The sequence below is a fragment of the Odontomachus brunneus genome, unplaced genomic scaffold (genome assembly GCF_010583005.1).
Source record: "Odontomachus brunneus isolate Ranch 3 - 2012 unplaced genomic scaffold, Obru_v1 Obru_scaffold_012, whole genome shotgun sequence".
In the NCBI taxonomy this organism is placed as follows: domain Eukaryota; kingdom Metazoa; phylum Arthropoda; class Insecta; order Hymenoptera; family Formicidae; genus Odontomachus; species Odontomachus brunneus.
The window spans coordinates 843,945-862,167 of record NW_022639462.1 but is presented as its reverse complement, the minus strand read 5'-3'; the positions used below and the strand labels follow the sequence as shown (position 1 = coordinate 862,167).

At 45.1% G+C, this 18,223-nt stretch overlaps 1 protein-coding gene across 7 annotated transcripts; it reads left to right on the top strand.

Annotated features, from left to right (window-relative positions):
- The first annotated feature begins 202 nt into the window (after window positions 1–202).
- LOC116840824 lies at window positions 203–14,420 on the top strand. 7 transcript variants are annotated; one of them, XR_004377427.1, is made up of 10 exons: window positions 203–919; window positions 4,090–4,122; window positions 5,140–5,205; window positions 6,754–6,998; window positions 7,135–7,393; window positions 7,474–7,861; window positions 7,971–8,165; window positions 10,661–13,001; window positions 13,077–13,204; window positions 13,268–14,420. XR_004377427.1 is itself a non-coding variant. In XM_032808056.1 (8 exons), the coding sequence occupies exons 1-8, from the start codon at window positions 842–844 to the stop codon at window positions 12,601–12,603; spliced, it is 3,207 nt and encodes a 1,068-aa protein (XP_032663947.1). In that variant the 5' UTR covers window positions 203–841; the 3' UTR covers window positions 12,604–14,420. The 7 variants fall into 7 exon arrangements, 4 of the variants coding, with proteins under 4 accessions (XP_032663947.1, XP_032663948.1, XP_032663951.1 ...); XR_004377425.1 differs by having other exon boundaries at window positions 13,077–14,420; XR_004377426.1 differs by having other exon boundaries at window positions 10,661–13,204.
- Window positions 14,421–18,223: the final 3,803 nt, after the last annotated feature.

Sequence of the window (18,223 nt, the reverse complement as noted above, 5' to 3'; positions counted from 1 at the left end):
ACTCGCCGTTGCCGAAGGGCGCCGGTTTGCAGGAAGGAGTTGCGGGGCAAAGGGCAAGGAAGACGAGTGCGCGCGATCAGCTTGGCGCGGTTATGCGCACTCGAGACGACGGTCAGCGCAACGCGCCGACGACGGTAACATAGAGACGCTCGCGCCGCTGCCGCCGACGACGACGACGACGACGACGATGACGACGACGAGAGCGAGCGAGTAAGCGAGCGAGCGAGAGAGGTTTGCCCCGGTGCGCGAGTCGGATTACATCGCGTGTAGTCCGCAAGCGGAAAGTGCGTAAAGTGCGTCTTCGTGCATGTTGTGCGTGCACCGCATGAGACAAGTTCGCTTCTTCGTAGCTCGTTTATTCGCACTTGGGCGAGCCGTGCGCGCGCGACAGAAAGAGACGGGGAAAGTAATAGGTCGCTGGTAGACGTGGTGGGGCGAGGGGAGGAGACGATCCAGAGCGAGAGAGAGAGAGATACTCGTGGCGCGTTCGAAACGAAGCGCATCGTCGCTCGCAGAGAGGAAGCGGCCGAAGTTCGAAGCGGATCGACGTGCGAGAGTCCGAACTTTCGACGGACGCGAAGCGACTCGCGAACGGACGGACAGTTAGGACGCGTCGCCGCCACCGTCGTCGCCGCTCGTTGCGCGTTGCCGTAGTTGATCAGCGGACGGATTCGCAACACGAGCGTGTGAACTCTCTCGCCGCCGTTGTGTCGCGTCCTCGTTCGCTCCCGCCTGACGTATCGGGATACACAGCGAGGTTGCCGCTGCCACCGCCGCCGCCACAGTTGCTGCTGGCGATTCTTCAGGACCAGGTCGTGGGCGAACCACCTGCCGCAGAAGAATGGAGATCCCGAAATCCATGCAGGAAGAAGTCAAATCCGTGCAAAACAAACTGTGGAACGCGATATGGGAGCATCAGGTAAGAAGGAGTAAGAGAAAGAGAGAGAGCGAGAAAGAGGAGAACGCGAGAACGCGATGCGTGTATGTATATATGCACGCGTGTGTCGATAGCGATCAAGACGGGCCTCGATGTGTGGTTAAGTGACGAGAAGAGACGCTTAAAGAACGTGCCCGTGTAATCTCCAAGTGTCGCGAATATTCATTCGTCTCCTTCGCCGCGAACTATTTATTCTCTCTGCCTCTCTCTCTCTCTTTCTCTCTCTCTCACACGTAGGGCCGGCCCGTCCGTCAGTCTATCCGTCCAAGCGACCGCTGCGATAGATCGATTGTTCGAGACAACTCGAACGATAGATCAGCCAGCGTCTTCTGCGAATAATTCAAGCGCATTCGCGCAGTCATCTGCTCGCGCGAGTGTAAATGCTCGATATTACGTGACGACGAGAGCGCTGCTGTATGAAAATCGACGCGAAAAGCGAATTGAAAGTTTCACTTCCGATCTAGCGCGTCCTTGTATCCCTTCCTTCCTTTTCTCCTTTCTTTCTTCGTAATTTTCATCGGCTCATCTTCTCTTTCTCTCTCTTTCTCCCTCTCTCTCGCTCGCGCCCCCTCTCTCGCTTATCAAACCCTCTCTTCGTCAATCTATCCGTCTCTGTCTGTCTCCTTCTTTCTTTCTCGTGCGCGTAGCTTTCGTTCGTTTAGAATCGTTTCGAGTCGTGAAATTCGTCGCGCTGCGTCGGAAATCGAGTTAATAGTTCGAGTTTTGCGACCGTATTAAATCGCCTACGGCGACTCGCCACCGACAAAACTTGTTGATCGTTCCGCTTATCTGACAAAAGCGACATCGAAAGTCGCACGTCTCTTTGTCTCTTATACCTATATGAAAGCTCAGGGTTGACCAAAGTCACGATTAGCTAATTGTTTCACTTTTATGACATGCGTTTTATTTTTATAGCATAGGCACGCACAGAAAAAAAGAAAAAACTTCGTTAGTGTGGCTGAATCTTTTGTAACACACAGGGACGGGATGAAAAAATCGCAGTTGTGGAAACAATGATTGCTGCAGGTCAGGTTTCTACACGTCAATCAATTATTCCCAGTTATCTCAACCGCGTTTTAATGCAGCGGCATGTTCAGACAAATGTTTTTGGCTGCGATAGCAAAGATATTATTTCTCGTCGACGAGTTTTTCGTCTGGTTTTTATTCAGTTGTCCGAATTGAAATTTTCTTTTCATGCATATTTTTGAAGGAAGACCTTGTTTTTTATCGGAGTTTTCTAATCGGCAGTAAACGTAGGAAAATATATCCCTCTTATCAAAAAGAAAACGAAACGAAAAAAACTAACAATCAGCAGACTAAGACTGCACTTGGTGAAAAATATTGTACATACTAATAGATAGAAAAATATCGAAGGTCGGTTTGCTAATTTGTCATCCTTTAGCTTCATAGAATGTTGAAAAGTAAAATCATTTTCCATTCATCTCAAACCTGTTCAAAGGAAGATTTGGTTCAAAAGAAAAGAAATTCTTCCCTTATCTGACACCATTGTTTCGTTCCCTAACATTGTAGAAAGTAAAAATAATGGCTTTTCGTATGTTTCTTAACTAGGCTCTTATTCTTGAAATAGTTGTGTATATGTAAGTTTTACTGCGCAGGTTTAATCATACCATAAATTAGCTGCGCAATAAAAATTACGTATATGCAAAAATTTCAAGAATGGGCCCTAAAATCTGTTCAATACAATGTTCTAAAACCTATCTATTCAAAAATATCCTGTTACCCAGCTTTTTTTTTCAAAAAGGACTTTCAAAAAGGTCTTTCTCTAGTATTTGCTTTATCTCTGCATTTCATAGTTCGCAGATATTCTGCCACTTTCTTTTGTAGTGATTAATGAAAAAATAACAGTTTATTGAAGCGTGAAGGTAACACCTGAAGCAGGATTATAAGCGTATCGGTGACGATGTCGCCGATTGCTTTTTCAGGTGGCGAATTTCTGAAAATTAACTCTTATTAATCGCGCTTATTAAGCGCGACAGAGCGCCCCGAAGTTTGCGCATTCAATTAAACGGCCGTCTCAAATTCGCGAGCGACGTCCTCTCGACGGACAATCGATACTTTCTGAATTACCCGGAACGCTTTTAATCCTTTCCCACGAGGTCGCGACCAAGTTTCGCGACGATGCGTTATGCAGGCGCATCTACTGCCTCCGCGCGAGCTGCGGACGGAAGAATTAGGACGAAAGAAGTATCGATAAACGACACACGTTCAGCTCTTTCTTCTCTCCCTGTCGCCTCGCCCCGGACATTTCCTTCCCTGGACAGCAATCGCCGCGGAATTGTTCCAGGCTTCGGAGTGCATCGAGAGGAAACAATAGTTATCGCGGTTTCGTAATCGTCGAGCGCGATTTATGTAATCAAAGTTCGTTTTACTTTGTTGGTGGGGGACAGGTGCAGTCGATACGAAGCTTTCCGAGCCGCCGAGTCGCGCTTGATTTACTTTTACTGCGAAAATGTTGACGAGGTCGTTTTCTTCCACTTTTCCGCGCATGCCGACTACTTCGCCCTTCGAGCTTTGATTAATTCTTTATTCGCCGAGGATCGGCGGCGAGACGAGTCTCGTTCCATCGCTCGCGGCACTGACAAATTGCTCGTGCCGATAGTTAAGTACGAAAGAGGAGAAAGCAAGAAAAAGAGAAGGAAAAGCGAGTCACGCTCAGTTTGCGCGCGTGAAGGGAAAAAAACTAAGTAAATTGGTACTTCCTGCTCCTTACGAAAACGCCCTTGTATTTTTCTACAATATTGGTTGTCGTGTTTGCGAAATTTCGGCGCTACCAACACCGGACGTAATTAATCGCGAGCGCACATTAGCGCTGAATACACGGCTCGCGTCCCACCGCTTGCCGAAACGGTGAAGAGCGTGATGAAAGGCGCGAATCGCGACTGATGAGACGCGCAAAATACATCTGTACCTCGCGTCTTTATCAATTAATGCTGGTATTAATGGGGTTGAGAGCGTAATGGCGTAGCGGCGCATCGCGTTTCAGTCGGTCAGGTGCGCGCCTGGTTCTCGCGGATACCGCTGAATTATTCACCCCGTCCTCTCTCGATTCCATATTACGCCGTGGAACATTGCACAAACCCGCTGTCTTCGTGCGTCGATATTAATCGTGGCTGTTTTTGCTTGAATTGCAGAGGTGCATGGCGAAGCTGAAGAATGACCCAAATGTAAGTATACATGAAAAATCGCATGTTCTACATTAACATTCACAATCTTATGAAACACGCGAGGAACACAGATAGAACAGAAAATCAAGATAATAATAATTAACTTAGTGTATAATTGTGTTAATACAGCAGTTCCGGAAAAGTGTGATGCACTAGCACGATGGGTGAGACGACGGCAAAAGATGCTGGTATTACCGCCGAAAATATGTGTTTATAAAGACTTAGATCCAGTCGATCGTGTATGCCGACGCAATGCGCTGCTCAACGGCAGAACGGAAGGAATTGAGTGAGGGAGCAGCTCGGATAACGTCAAAGTGACGAGGAAATGATCGAAAGTGAATCCGTCGTTTCTCCGTCACTACGACGTCGTCGTAATTTTCTGTTCTATCTGAAGGAGGAGACGGTGCATCTTGCGCGAGAAGGCACGACGCGCCGTGAGCTCGCGCGACTCTTCGTTCCGAATCACGGCGCGCGCGAGAGATTCACAGAACAATCGATACAGCGAGAGAAGACCTCGCAGGAGTCGTGCGCGACGTGTGCCTTTGAAATTCCGTCAAGCCCCCGTCCGTGCAACAAACTTCGGCCAGACGTTCCGTGCCAACTAGTGCTGGACACGCATATTAAAAGAAACTTTTCTGCACGGGACTGTTTACGTAAACTCACGATCGATTCGATCAATATACCAACATGTCAATTCGCCGCTGGAAAATAATAACGCACAATCGCCGATATATAAGATATCGCTTCCTTAGATTCCATTAGATGGATCGATAATTAGAATATCTATCCATTGTATCTTATTGATAACGCTATCAGTTGCGCATCGCAGCAATAGTAATAATGTTATCCGCGCGATAATTTCTATTCAAGTTGCACGGCGACCTCTCACGAAGATACAGCGTTATACAAAAGCGCGAGTTCCAATAATCGTAATTTTAGCGATGGTCTAACAATTACTGAGTCTTTATCTCTGTAGCCGTTTGAACAATAACGTAATCGTACGATTTTTCGTTACAGAACTCCGACGCCCACAGCCAGAAGAAACAGATTCAGATGCGTATCCTTTCTTTGGGAAAATGCCAGGTAAGCGAACAATACATTTGCCTCAACGTCGCATGTCGCGATTCGCTGTGTATCCTACGTGTGTTCCGTGTTCCCTCAAGTTCTCATTACGCGAGGCCTCGACAATTTCGCGAGCTATCCTCTGACAGATCGATCGTGCGACACACCGGAGATAAAGGGAGAAGGAGAGGGGACAATTTTTCCTTCTCCGTTTTTTTTATTTTCTAATATCAATCATCAAGCACGTGGAAGAAGGAAGAAGAAATCGTAACTTTGCATAAAGTGCAATACATCGATCAAGGTTGTTATTAATACGGGCGTCGCTTATTATACAGCAAAAACTTCGCCGCGCCTTGCTTAACTTATACAAAGCACGGCTCTTATCGCGCCGCAATTATGATATCGCTCGCGTGGCAGAACGCAGCAACGAAACGCGTATCGATTATCGTCAGTCACAATGATGGTTTGCAACTCGCTACGTGAGCTATAAGATATCCCTATGATGATGCGCGAAAGCGGATACGAATAGTGTGAATCAACGTAACAAAATACACAATTGGGAATGCGCCTCATTATCTCGCGGATTAAGCACGACACACAGCTCGGTGCTTATCGCTTTTCGCGCGGTTATATTTGCAACATCCCTTTTCAACACGCCTCCAGTCCGACGTTCTTTTTCCTTCGATCGCGGCACCGTTGATAACAAGCGAGATAAATAGTCGGGAACGCAACGAACGGGGACAGACAGATAATACGTAGAGGCTGCGAGAGCGGGAAAGCGTGATGCGCGACCGTGCTGGAGAACTAGAGGGAGTGCGGGGTTGAGCAGATGAGGGAGGGTTGGGAGGCGACAATTCAGAAAGAAGGAGCGAGAGCAACTTGGAGCGAAGGAGAAGCCGGCAGGCACAGAGACGGAGGGGTTCAAAATCAATAAAATGTCCTGCGGAAACGTTTTCGGCTCTTTACAAAATCTCCGCATCTTTTTCACTCGTTCACGTCTTCATCGCCAACTTTTACGTGTCGCTCCGTGCTGCAAGCTCTCTCCTTTATTCCATCAGCTTGCCTTTTTTAACAATTATCCGACTCTCTCTCTCTCTCTCTCTCTCTCTCTCTCTCTCTCTCTCTCTCTTTCTCTCTCTCTTTCGCTCGAAAGTAGCGCGAACTTGCCTGCGTGTTCTAGAGAAATCAAACTTTAAACTTAGAATAAACACCGTATCCGTTTCGCAATTTCAACAACCGCGTAACTACGCGTGACGTCCAAGATCTCGTTACATCATCGTATACGCGTGTTTTATCATACATTTCCTGAAAATTGTATGAATAAAAATTCTCTACAACGCAACTAAGTTAAGTTAAGTGCGATGTGCACGTTGTGCTTTGCTCGAGCGCGTCAAATCTATCTACTTTACCGCTTGCGAGGACTGCTTCCCAGAGATTTTTTTAGAAATTACCGATAGCTAAACTCTACAATGCGTTATATATACATTATATATATATATATATATATATATATATATATATATATATATATATATATATACACATGTCTCCGTGGTTTCCAATACGCAGAAGCAAATCGTGGAGCGACTGCGCAAAGCGGTGCGGAACGATGCAGCGGACAACGCGAACGGGTCGAAAGTTTCCATAGCTTCTCTCTGGGGTTTGAACAACAACAATCATATCACGAATAACAACGAGACGAAACATGAGACGGTCGCCAACGGCTTCGAAACAAAACCTTCGAAGGAGGACTACGAGGAGGTCGTTACGAATGGCGATGTTCCATCACCGGTACAACATAACGATTGCGCAAAGTAAGTTTGTCCCGAATATACAGCACACAATATCGATCGAAAAGGAGATTTCTTTAATCGGAAATCGCTTGGTGTTATTTTGATGAATGTTCAACAAAGATTTTGGAATCTTCTCAATCCGGAATTGTCTTTGCAGACAAATCCCTAACTCAGTGGAAGCTGTCTCTGGTGAAGACGATATCGTTGAGGTGCCAATGGATGAGAACTCTAACAAGAAACAAGAAAAGACGAAGGAAAAACATCAGGTTGAATTGAGCCAGGAAAATTTTCTGCGTTGTCTTCTGCTTATTACTAATGAAAAAGCTTTGGAACTACAGAACAAAAGAACGGAAAGGAAGCGTCGCAGCACGGCGAACCATACACAATTCGTATATTCCATGGCGGAACAACCGGCTGTAAGTGTATATTGGCGCTTTCGTATTTTATTAACATAAATTCATACTAATTTCTATTTATGTTTCTATTTACGTTTTAGAAGCGGCAGAAGAGGCACTGGCTGTCGGGAAATGCGCCTCACACGCGACAGGCGACTGCTCGTATGAACGGCCCGTCGCCACCTCCTAGCAAAGCTCAAGCAACCAAATCTACCTCGCTACAAGCTCGTGCGACAACGAAGTCGCTGATAACGGTTCCGGCTCAAAAGTCCACTACCAGACCGAATATTCTCAGAAGCGCGGATAGCAAAGTCTTCGTGAATAAGAACAGGATTGAGGATAGGCAGACGCAATCATCTGCGACCAGTGCCAAAACTATTCAGATAGGTGGCAAGACTGTCCATTTACCGGGATTGCCATCTAGCTTGACCATAGAGAAAATCGAGAACGACTCCGTCGTATGTATCACTTGTAGGAATAAAACCTCAGGTTAGCATAAATATCCTATTAGCTTTGTGGGCGTATTACTAATACCTTAGTAAATCTATCAGAAGAAAAGAAGAACACTCGAATAAAGATTCAATATTTTCTTCTGCAGGTCCATTAACGATATGCGAGATTTGCTCAAGAAGCTATCACGTCACCTGCCATACCATGCCGGCTCCACCCAGCACGTGTCCTAAATGTGCAATAGTAACAGGGTCGAGGAAGAACGTGCAAAAGGAAGAAGGAGCCGAGGGTGGAGAACGAGTGGATGGAGAGAAATTACCAAGATTGAAGGGTGACAAGCTCGGTAAATCGTCCTCTGTTTGTAAAAGGAAATCTTCCTCTAATCGTAAGAGGAAATCTTCCTCTAATCGTAAGAGGAAATCTTCCTCCAAACAGGCAAAGCGTGTGATTGACAAAAAAGTTCTTGATTCCATAGACGTTATAAACGTTTATAATTTGACGTCACGGCAGGTGTAGACGTTGATTCGACGTTGCGGCAGCAGTTTGAGATTTTTTTGTTGCTGTAAAATTGGCAAATTCTCGATACCTATGATTGAGCATAGAGTAATGTCGAGCAGTGTAAAACAATATCGAATAATACAAAGCAATATGAAAACTTGATCATGATAAAATCACAAAGTACCGATAGACGGTACAGGCACATTATTTTAACCAGGAACAGGAATTTGTATAACATAAGTCCATAACTTCTAGATTTAACATACAACGAGGTATCGCAGCGTTGCCGCAGACTTAATTGAGCGTAAGCACGCACACTGAATAAACGAGAGAGCAGCATGCCGGAAGAAGTGTCCGCGTGTGAAACCGGCTTCTCGAATACGGCCGAAGAATTTACAATTAGGAAGAACTTTTTGGTCGATCGTCCACGATAGGACACAAAAAAAACAAGCTGTGTATTGAACGCGAAATATCTTGCAGAGGAGAAAGAGAGAGAAAGATATGAGCTGCGCGAGCGAAACTCGGATCTGAGATTGCAGGTCTACGAGTTGGAAAAACGCTCACAACTACTCGGCCAGTCACTCCAGGTTCGTCCTGTGGCCTGCGTAGAGACAAATTATAAAATTTTCTTTCTTTTGGAATGCTCCTCAGTTGATTAAATTACAAATTATAAATATTTTCCATCCATTAGTTTCGTTTCATATAATACCTGCAAGATGTCTGCGTTTTTTTTATTTCTTCCCTTCTTCACTATATATGTACGTGATATTTTAACGTAGATAGGTCAATCCAGTTACTTCAGACGAAATAAACAAATATATAAAATTATATTTATATATATATATAAAAAATTCACAGGATTGACCAATCTCTCCAATTTTATTACGTTTCGTACATGTATGAGTTCGCCTTATTTTTATAGGAATTTACATCGTGAATCATAAATGTAATTTTTTTAGTGTATCCGAAAATATGTAGATTGCATGATTACAGACTACTTAACTTGCGATTCAGAAACGCAAACGATTGGCAGTGTACAATCAACATCAGAAAGGTTGTTCGATTTTTTCTGACTTTTGAAACGCATCCATCTTGTCCAATAAAATAATTTATTGGTCAATAAAAAAATTTTCCCATTGGACAAAACGGATACGTTTTGAAAGTCACAAAAAAACCGGATAACTTTTTCGACGTATGTACGTAGTTTGACACATTCTGCAGAATGAAACACAATCATTCTAATCGGAGATTGTACGAATTCAATTTATAAAGCATTTAATTTATAAATAACAAACCGAAACTCTCCCATATTTTGTTTGTAAGTCGAGTAATGTCTGTATTCTGATAAAATTTCCGCTTTATCGTCGATATCTTGGAAGAAAACCTAAGATTTACGTATATATACTTTTTATTATACTTTTTTAAAGAAATTTTCAATTTTAACTTGTTTATAAATTATTGTATCTGAAAAGTAGTTTTGATTATCTTGTGCACTAATTAATATTTGTTCATTCTTTAAAATAGCCTATTCCTCATTCATTAAAAATATGATCTTTATGTAAACGACACAGAACAGCCAATCTCTTAGAAATGTACTGTGTAAGTACATAAGGAATATATGTGTAAATATATACGTATATAAGTATATACGTATATATGTATATACGTATATATGTAAAGAAACAAAGGTATGACAGTTCAAATTCATGCGTTATGGGATTACAGCTGTTTTCATGGTGAGAGAGTATTCTAGATTGCTGAAATATATATTCTTAATAGATTGGTTGTTCAGTGTATGCTCAACGCATGTTTATTTATTAAAAATATTCTTACCAGAGAAAAAGTTACACAAAAGGAAGAAAAGCTAGTTTTCCTTTCTCTCACAAGAGAAAGAAAAATTAGCTAACGCTAGTTTTAATATTGATTCAATATGCAAAAAGCATCGTTACGGCGTTCTAAGAATTTTTTAAGAAAGTTGAGACAGCATTGCTGTGATGCTGTCGAGGTACAAAAGATTAAATTTATATGTCAATATATAAGCAACAGAAATATCGAGTGAAAATAACTGGACTAAAAATCAAACTTAGGATTCTTAGTTTCTCGCTAAGTCTAAGTTAAGGGCGTTATTCATAGTTGGATCTTGTATTTAAAATCATCTTAAATTTATCATCAGATGTATCGTAGCCGATGAAACAACATCTGAACTTAAGACGATGTTAAATATAAGACCCGATTATAAATATCGGTTTTTAAGATCTTGAAGAAAATCACGTGATCCTTATTTCTTCTGTCTTTTCTCGAATAAGTACTGATGATTAATTTTTTTTATCTTTCCAATAGTTGCAACAACGCTTGCGTCAGGAGCTAATGGGAAAACAAGAGAAGACTCAGAGATCTATAAAACGTCTAGTGGACTTTATAAAGCTGATGCAAGTGAGAAAAAGCGCATCCTCTCCTCTACCTTCGGCATCAATCAACTCCCCGCCTCAACCTTCCTCATCCCAATCTCCTCCGACAATACCTCAAACGTCGAGCAATGCGAAGATAGAAAACTCACCTCAGTCACCGATAACGAACATCGACCAGATGTCGTACCTCATAACCCCGTCGTTCTCAGTCAGCCTCAACGATCGGGCATCACCTACGTCCAAACAGAGGAACAAATGTCCTACTCCTATCAGCTGTCAGGCAACAGCGCCCAGCCTGAAAAGCATCAATCATACCTCATTGTCAAAAAAATCACTGAACCAAGAAGGTCCGACCAACTTACTAGTGGTCAAACCGACGACCAAAGCCACTCTACAGTTGTCAACTATCAACTGCCGACCACGTCCGGCTGTAGCTCCTCCCTCGAGGCCGGCATCGTCGTCGCCCACTCCTTGTTCTTCGGTCGTAACAATCGTAAGAGGAAGACCAACCGCGCAATCCCAGCGCTCCACCGCATTATCGGCTCGGAAGGGCTCCTCCCCATCACGGGCGATTATCAGTTGGACCGAACGACCCTTAACGGCAGAAAGCCCTGGGCCAAGCTCTCACACAGTAAACTCTGCATCAATCAGCAATCAACCGCCAGACCCGCAACAGAAAGCTTATTCCCATCCTACAATGATTACATCGAAATTAGCGATGAGAACTTGCAAATCGCAAGGTCCACCCGCGGATCAGCAGAGGAGACAACGAGCTTCGATAGTCGCGTCGGCAAGCACAAATCAGCAAGAGCCGGCACCATCGTCCACTCATTGTTCCCAGGCAATAATAGGCCCTATATCATCTCCGATCGTTCACGCGAGCCACGAGGTTTCGGCACAAACGACCGAGACTGTCCGCTCTTGCGACAACAGCTCTGTCGTTTGGAGCACGAGCAGCTGGAGTCCCGCGAACAGTCAGGCCGCTCAACAACAGCAACAGTCCAGCTCCAGCGGCGCGCCCTCACGAGATTCTTCGAGCACGTGAAATTGGAAGAAACGCATATACCAGCGCCACTTAGAACAGAGCTAGTACACAAGAGCAAGGGCGCGTTGGATGGGAAAGATTTCGGCGAGAAAGTCGACCGAAAGGGTGCACGCGACCGACGTTACGATGACGGTGCCGTTAGCGTTGACGCTACACTGTTGACGTCATCCTCCAATTCCGACGAGGACTCGCTTGACGAAGAGACGCGGAGAGGCCACGGGGCCACTAACGGCATCACGAAAGACTCCTGTGAAAAGAATGCCGCGAACTGGTCGCCTCTCTGTGGTTCCTCGAGCGCACAATCGCCATTGGCGAGCAACGATTACGCAAAGTCGCAATCGTCTACGTTATTTTTTCAGTCAGCGTCACGTAAGGAGAGACAGAGAGACAACGGGGCGCTACGTATCGCACAAAGCAATCTTCCGGAGCTTCTTAATGAGGTCTCAGTTCCTGACGATAAGGCTGATACCGAGAGACAAGACTTACCCAGTGGCGGCAGGCCGTCGAGTAGGAGCAGTATCAGCAGTGGCGGTGGCGGCAGCAGTAGCAGTAGCAGCAGCGGCAGTAGCAGCAGCAGCAGCAACAGCAGCAGCAGCAGCAGCAGTCACAGCGACACCCCGGAGCAAGCGATGAACAACGTGGACGGTCTCGCGGCCTCGCACATCTCCAAAAACATGTGCGAACTCCTGAACGATAATCCCACCTCTCCGGGGGAAGAAGAGGAGCTGGTACGCTACGTGTCAGAAATGGGCGGAGGTGATGACGACGATGACAACGACGACGACGACGACGACGACGACGACGACGATGACGACGCCGTCACTGGCTAGATATATAGTTAGATTAGTTATATTGACATTGACATTGTCGAACGTGCTCATCGTTACTCTCGCTCGCACTCAGAAATCCGCGTGTGTGTTCGAACTGAACGGCGTGTCTTTTGCGCGAGAATCAATCCTTGTAATCCTATAGTAATTATATATCAGTATACGATCGCGTCGTATCCTAGAGGTATTTTACAACGACAATTCGATGTCGGAGAACATCGCGGAAGTTTCCACAAACGGCACCGATCACCAGCCGTGCGCTTCCCGATGCATCGTGGCCTATACGACGTAATAAAGGAGACGTTATCGCTACGACCGTTGCTAGTCGTTTCAGAATTTCGTCGATCTCGTAGAAAAGGAAAAAGGGGAAAAAAGAAATGCGATATTTCTACCACGTAAAAGTATTAAAAAAATATTATACATAAGATGACATCGTGGAGGTTTTTTTTGAAGATTAATTTTCTTTGTTCTCTCAGTTATATTATGCTGACGTGGAAATTATTCGAAAAAAGCTACGTGTGACATCACATACTCTCATGGAAAGTTTGATTACATGACGTTTGTTTGCGACGCAATGACGAGGCCGATTGCTTCTGACTCTGATGTAAGATTTGTATGTGTACACGAGTTTGTCAGCATATCTATTCGCAATTCGTTTCGTTTACAGCTTAAACGCGCACATCCAGTATATATCGTACTGCGAGATTCTGCGACCGGGCAAACGCGTACTTGTCTGTCCGGAGTCGTCGTGCGAACTACGTTGAGAAAAAGAAAAGAAAAGACGACACAGGAGGAAGCCTAACTACTACGTAAAATCGAGTCACATTACCATACTGCCTTAATAGTAAAATAAAAGTGGTACTTTTTAAACCAGCAATATATATCGACAAATGAGAGAAGAGGGATCGTATCTATCCCGATTGCGAGGAGCGCGGATCGATCAACGATCAGTGCGGGCTATAATAATCGTCGTCGATCTCTCCGACCGCGGAGGAACAATACGACTAATCAAATCTCGTTACCATAATCGAAAGCGTAGGCATTAAGGGCCATTGTCCGGCAAGTTCCGGGAAGCGACGCGACGCGAAACCGATTGTCCCGTTCTCGCGAAAGTTATTAGCCGAGGTAAAGCTCGAAGACACGAGAGATTTGGATTTGCGTGGCGGTGCACAAAGCGTGTGCACAGAGAAATTGCTCTCGATGACCAAGGATGTGCGTCTGGGTCATACACACACGTTTGATCATAGGTGGCATGATGTTCTCCGTTTTAGGCGTGGTGATACGTGGCGTCCTTTATTTGAAGCTTGCGATCGTTCGTTTTCCCTCTCATTTCGTTCCTCGTACGTGCATACGTTTCACGCAAATCCGTAATGGGCTTTCAGAGACTTCTGCGTTTTGGCGAGCAATATTTTTCCGACACGGCGTTCTGTGTTGACTTCAGTTCGATTGTAATTCTTTCTCGCCCGAGGTTTTTTTTCCATCGCTAAAGCTGCGACTCGCTACGTGGCATTTTTTCCGCAAGGCGGACTGTGTGTTCTTCGAAGGATGATCGCTTGGATGGCGTGAATGCGTTACGACGGTATTATCCGACGATGCGTCATTAATTTGATTCGCACTGAATTGTGCGACAGTTTGTCTATTTATTTCGCGTTTAATTGTTAAATTTTCTTTTAGCCGGCCGGTAAGCCGCCGGCGCGCCCGACGTTCACACTTAACTAGCGTATACAATTAAGGAGAAAAGTTGTTATTGCAATGTAGGCAACGATATTGAGATCGAAATTCGTATTTTTTATGGAATAAAGCTACTTCAACAGCACGCACGATCTTGGTCGCATCTCAGTTTCGCCGAGAAGGCGTTGGTCCGCGACCGTCTCTCTCTCTCTCTCTCTCTCTCTCTCTCTCTCTCTCTCTCTCTCTCTCTCCTCGCGCCATGTCAAGCACGTCACGCGAATTGCGCGTGTACACTAGATTGCGTAGAGAGATCGTTTCCCTCGGTTCTCCTCCCTTCCCCTAACTCTCGGTTTAACTGTCGATTTTAAATGTCGCTCGTGCGACATTTAACTCGAACTCCCGTGTCGGCGCGAACAAACGTTCGTCCGGAGTAACGTTTCGCCCAATCGGAGATGGCCGATATTCCCGTTGAAAAATGACTAAACCGCGGTGACACGAGGGAGAGAGCGGCGGAATTTCCGACTTGGACAAACAATCGGCTAATGACATGTAAATATGGTGGAGCTAATCAAGCGGCTGTGCCAACAGGCTACGCGAAGAGACCTGCTCTCTCTCTCTCTCTCTCTCTCTCTCTCTCTCTCTCTCCCCGACGCGCGCGCGCGTTTTCCCTCTTTCTCTCTCCCTCTCAGCGCACGGAAGGGTATTCGATACTCGATGTATTTGCCTCGACCTGCGCACATGCATCGCGCTGTAGCAACGCGCGTACATATTTAATGGTTGCACGTTAATTGCGCTCTGTTTGCCCATTCCCCATTCTACGCTCCATCTACACGTCCACCTACATTCTCTTCACCCTTTCCGTGCCGCAATTCTCCTTTGTTAGCGTGTGCGCCGCGCAGTTCGATTTTAATCAATTCACCTCTCGAGCACCCGAGCTCGTTCGGTACGCTCGAAATCCCGCGGAAACCTACTTTCGCGCATCATATTGAATGCAGTCATTTCCGCGTTTACCATAACAAATTTTCGTGCCCGCTGACGCAGACGAGAATCGCGCGCGCGATCGCCAGGCCCGAGCGGCTATTTTCCAGATGAACGAGAAATCAGGTGGTGGAAATGACGCCGGACGCTCGAATGCAAACGAGAGGAGATTCACGGTCGCGAATTCGTCGCGACAGAAGCAACTGAGCGAGACGCGGCGTAAGCTTGATATACAACGAGACACACTAAAATCCTTTGTTATCTCGCCCTTTTTTCTCCCGTGAAGGAAGAAAGAATGAGGAAGGTGCCGCGGCACCTATTGTTTCAATAGGTACGCCCTTTTAAACTTCATTTACTCTCTCTTTACTTTCTCTTTCCAAAACGTGAGCGCACGCGCGCGTTTACCTGCCTCGTGAAATGGGTTTCTAATTAAAAAATTCTTCCCGGCATATTTCCTATTCCTCCTTTCTTTCCGGCGTAACGAGCGAAAAGAGAAGGCGGACTCGTGAATTCTTTACCCTTCGCATACTCCCGCTATACGATAGTTATTACACGCGCTTCGTTCCCGCAACGGCGCGCTCGATACAGGAGCGAAGATTTAAATTGGCCACAGAGCACAGCGGCGAGTTTAATTCCCGCGATGTGTAAGGTAAAAGTATCAATGTCCGCGGACACATATCTAATCTTGGACATTCTTATTGTATTTTACATTCTTTTGTAGTGTGTATTTTTAGAAACACTTAAACTTTCAATATAAAATATATTATTATTAAAGTATTGAGTGTATACATACATTCAATGTTTTGAACGTTTCAATATTCGTCTTTAAGAAAACAGTGAGGCATTGATACTTTTATCTTAGATACGCGCAGGAGAATCTTAAACATCGCGCGCGCACCGTTGTCCATTGTCGCAAACAAATGGCATAATTATTTTCGCGCGTCACATCGCGCGGCGGCCCTAAATTCGGCAAAATTACAGCTATGTAACCCTCTTCCCCTCCTTCTCCTCCTCTTCCTCCCCCGCGGTGCTCCGAGATCCAACAGAGTGCCAAATAACTCATTTACCGAAGACAATCGCCCGTAAAATCGATTCGCAGCCTGATTCGCTCGCCCGCAGTGCCGCGCGCGCTCACGGATTCAATCACGCGACGCTCTGTGACCGCGAAAGTAGACCCGCCGTCGAATTTTTCGGAGATTGTGTGCTCGTTACACGCCTCGCCGGGATCCCGACGTTAATTGTCCGTTAAGCGGATCGAAGCGCCTCGTTGTCCTGCTGGAGCCCGCATGGAGGTTGACGAGCGCGCGCCTGGCGCTCACGAGAGAGGCGAGCGAGGGACAAACGAACGCCGTGCAGGATGAGGGGGAGGGTTCCAAAGAAATTTTAATCAAGGACCGCGCGCGCGTGTATATACGCGGTCGGCTGCGAGTGGGTGCGTTCGCTGCGTGTGTGTATGTGTGTACAAGCTCGCTCACTCGCGCGTGCACGCGCGCGCACGCTTTCAGTCCCGCGGTAAATTACACATACGGGTCCCATTACCGGACCTCGTTACTTCGGAGTCGAAAGCCTCGGCATCTCTCCCAGCCACGAGGAATCGATATCTTCCAATAGCGACGACTATCAGCCGTCGTTTAGCGACGCTCTCGGCGATCCCGCAAAGAGTGCGACGAGTCGCGCGAGCGTCATTTCGAGCGAATTGCGCAAAGAGAGAATCGACAACGGCTGGGCGTTAATTGCCGTCCCTTCTGTTGGAATTTGGTTAGGTTTATTTATTGGGATTTTTTATTGGGATTATTTTCATGGCGTGATGTGAGATAACGTTCGCTCCGGAAAGTTAAATCTCTCTCTGTTGGGAAAGAAAGGCGTAGCGACGGCGTAACGGGAGAAAACGAAGGGGGAGACAGCTCTCTACATCCTTTACAATCCTTTAACGATGACACATTACTTCCGAGCCTTCCCAATGGTCGCAATTCCGGCTACGTTACTGTCACTTAGCGAACGGAGTCGCGAATCTGTCTCGAAGGAGACCGGCAGGTAATCTTCTCTCGTGAGAGAGACCTACTCGGAAGGAGGGAGAGAGCGAGAGTGAGTGTGTGTGAGAGAGGGAGAGAAAGAGAAAGCGGAGAGATGTGAAGAGAGAAGAAAGATCTCGCGCATATGATACCTAAGTCGAAATTTTGTTTCTACATCAACTCTGCAAATTCCGTCGAATCAATGAAGAATCTTCACATGTAACACTATGCCGATCTGTCAAGTGCCATAACTGAGTATTTACTGTCATTTTTTTACATTGAATAAAAAAAACATTGCAGAATTTTGCAATATATAATTATCACGATATTCTATATCAGCATTTAACTTTAATTTTTCATTTCAATTGGTAATGTATTAATTATGCAATTTATTCAACTGTAGATAGATTACACGATATGAGTAAATATCAAATAATTAATATATAGGAAAAGAGAGCAAAATATTTCATATTTATGGTCCTAGAAGTCGTAAAAGTAAAAATAGTAATCGAGTGTCCAATAGTGTTGCGCACCAACAGATATTTAAATTTGATAAAGTAATAAGATTGAACAAAAGTGAAAGAAAAGAGCATTGACAGATTCAAAGAATATCTTGCGATCTAAGCACTGTTAGAGGCAAAAACGTTAATTGTGATGAACTCTGAAACTGGCGTTCATAGCTGCAAGTTATTTATAAATTTTGGATTGAAAATATAACAAATTCTAGATTCGTATTTATGGACGGTTGTTTGGCTGTTTGGATCAATATTTCTCGTTGCCTGAAATAAATACAAATACAGGCAGACATGTAATCAGAGATTGATGAAGATCAAATTGATTGTTAAACGATAACAAACTGTGAATACTGATCTGAATTTCGGCTCTCTGGGGGGATATCTATTTATTCTCGGTGAATTCGTCAGAAGTCCATTAAAAGTGGGAGCCTCTTATATAGTAAATGA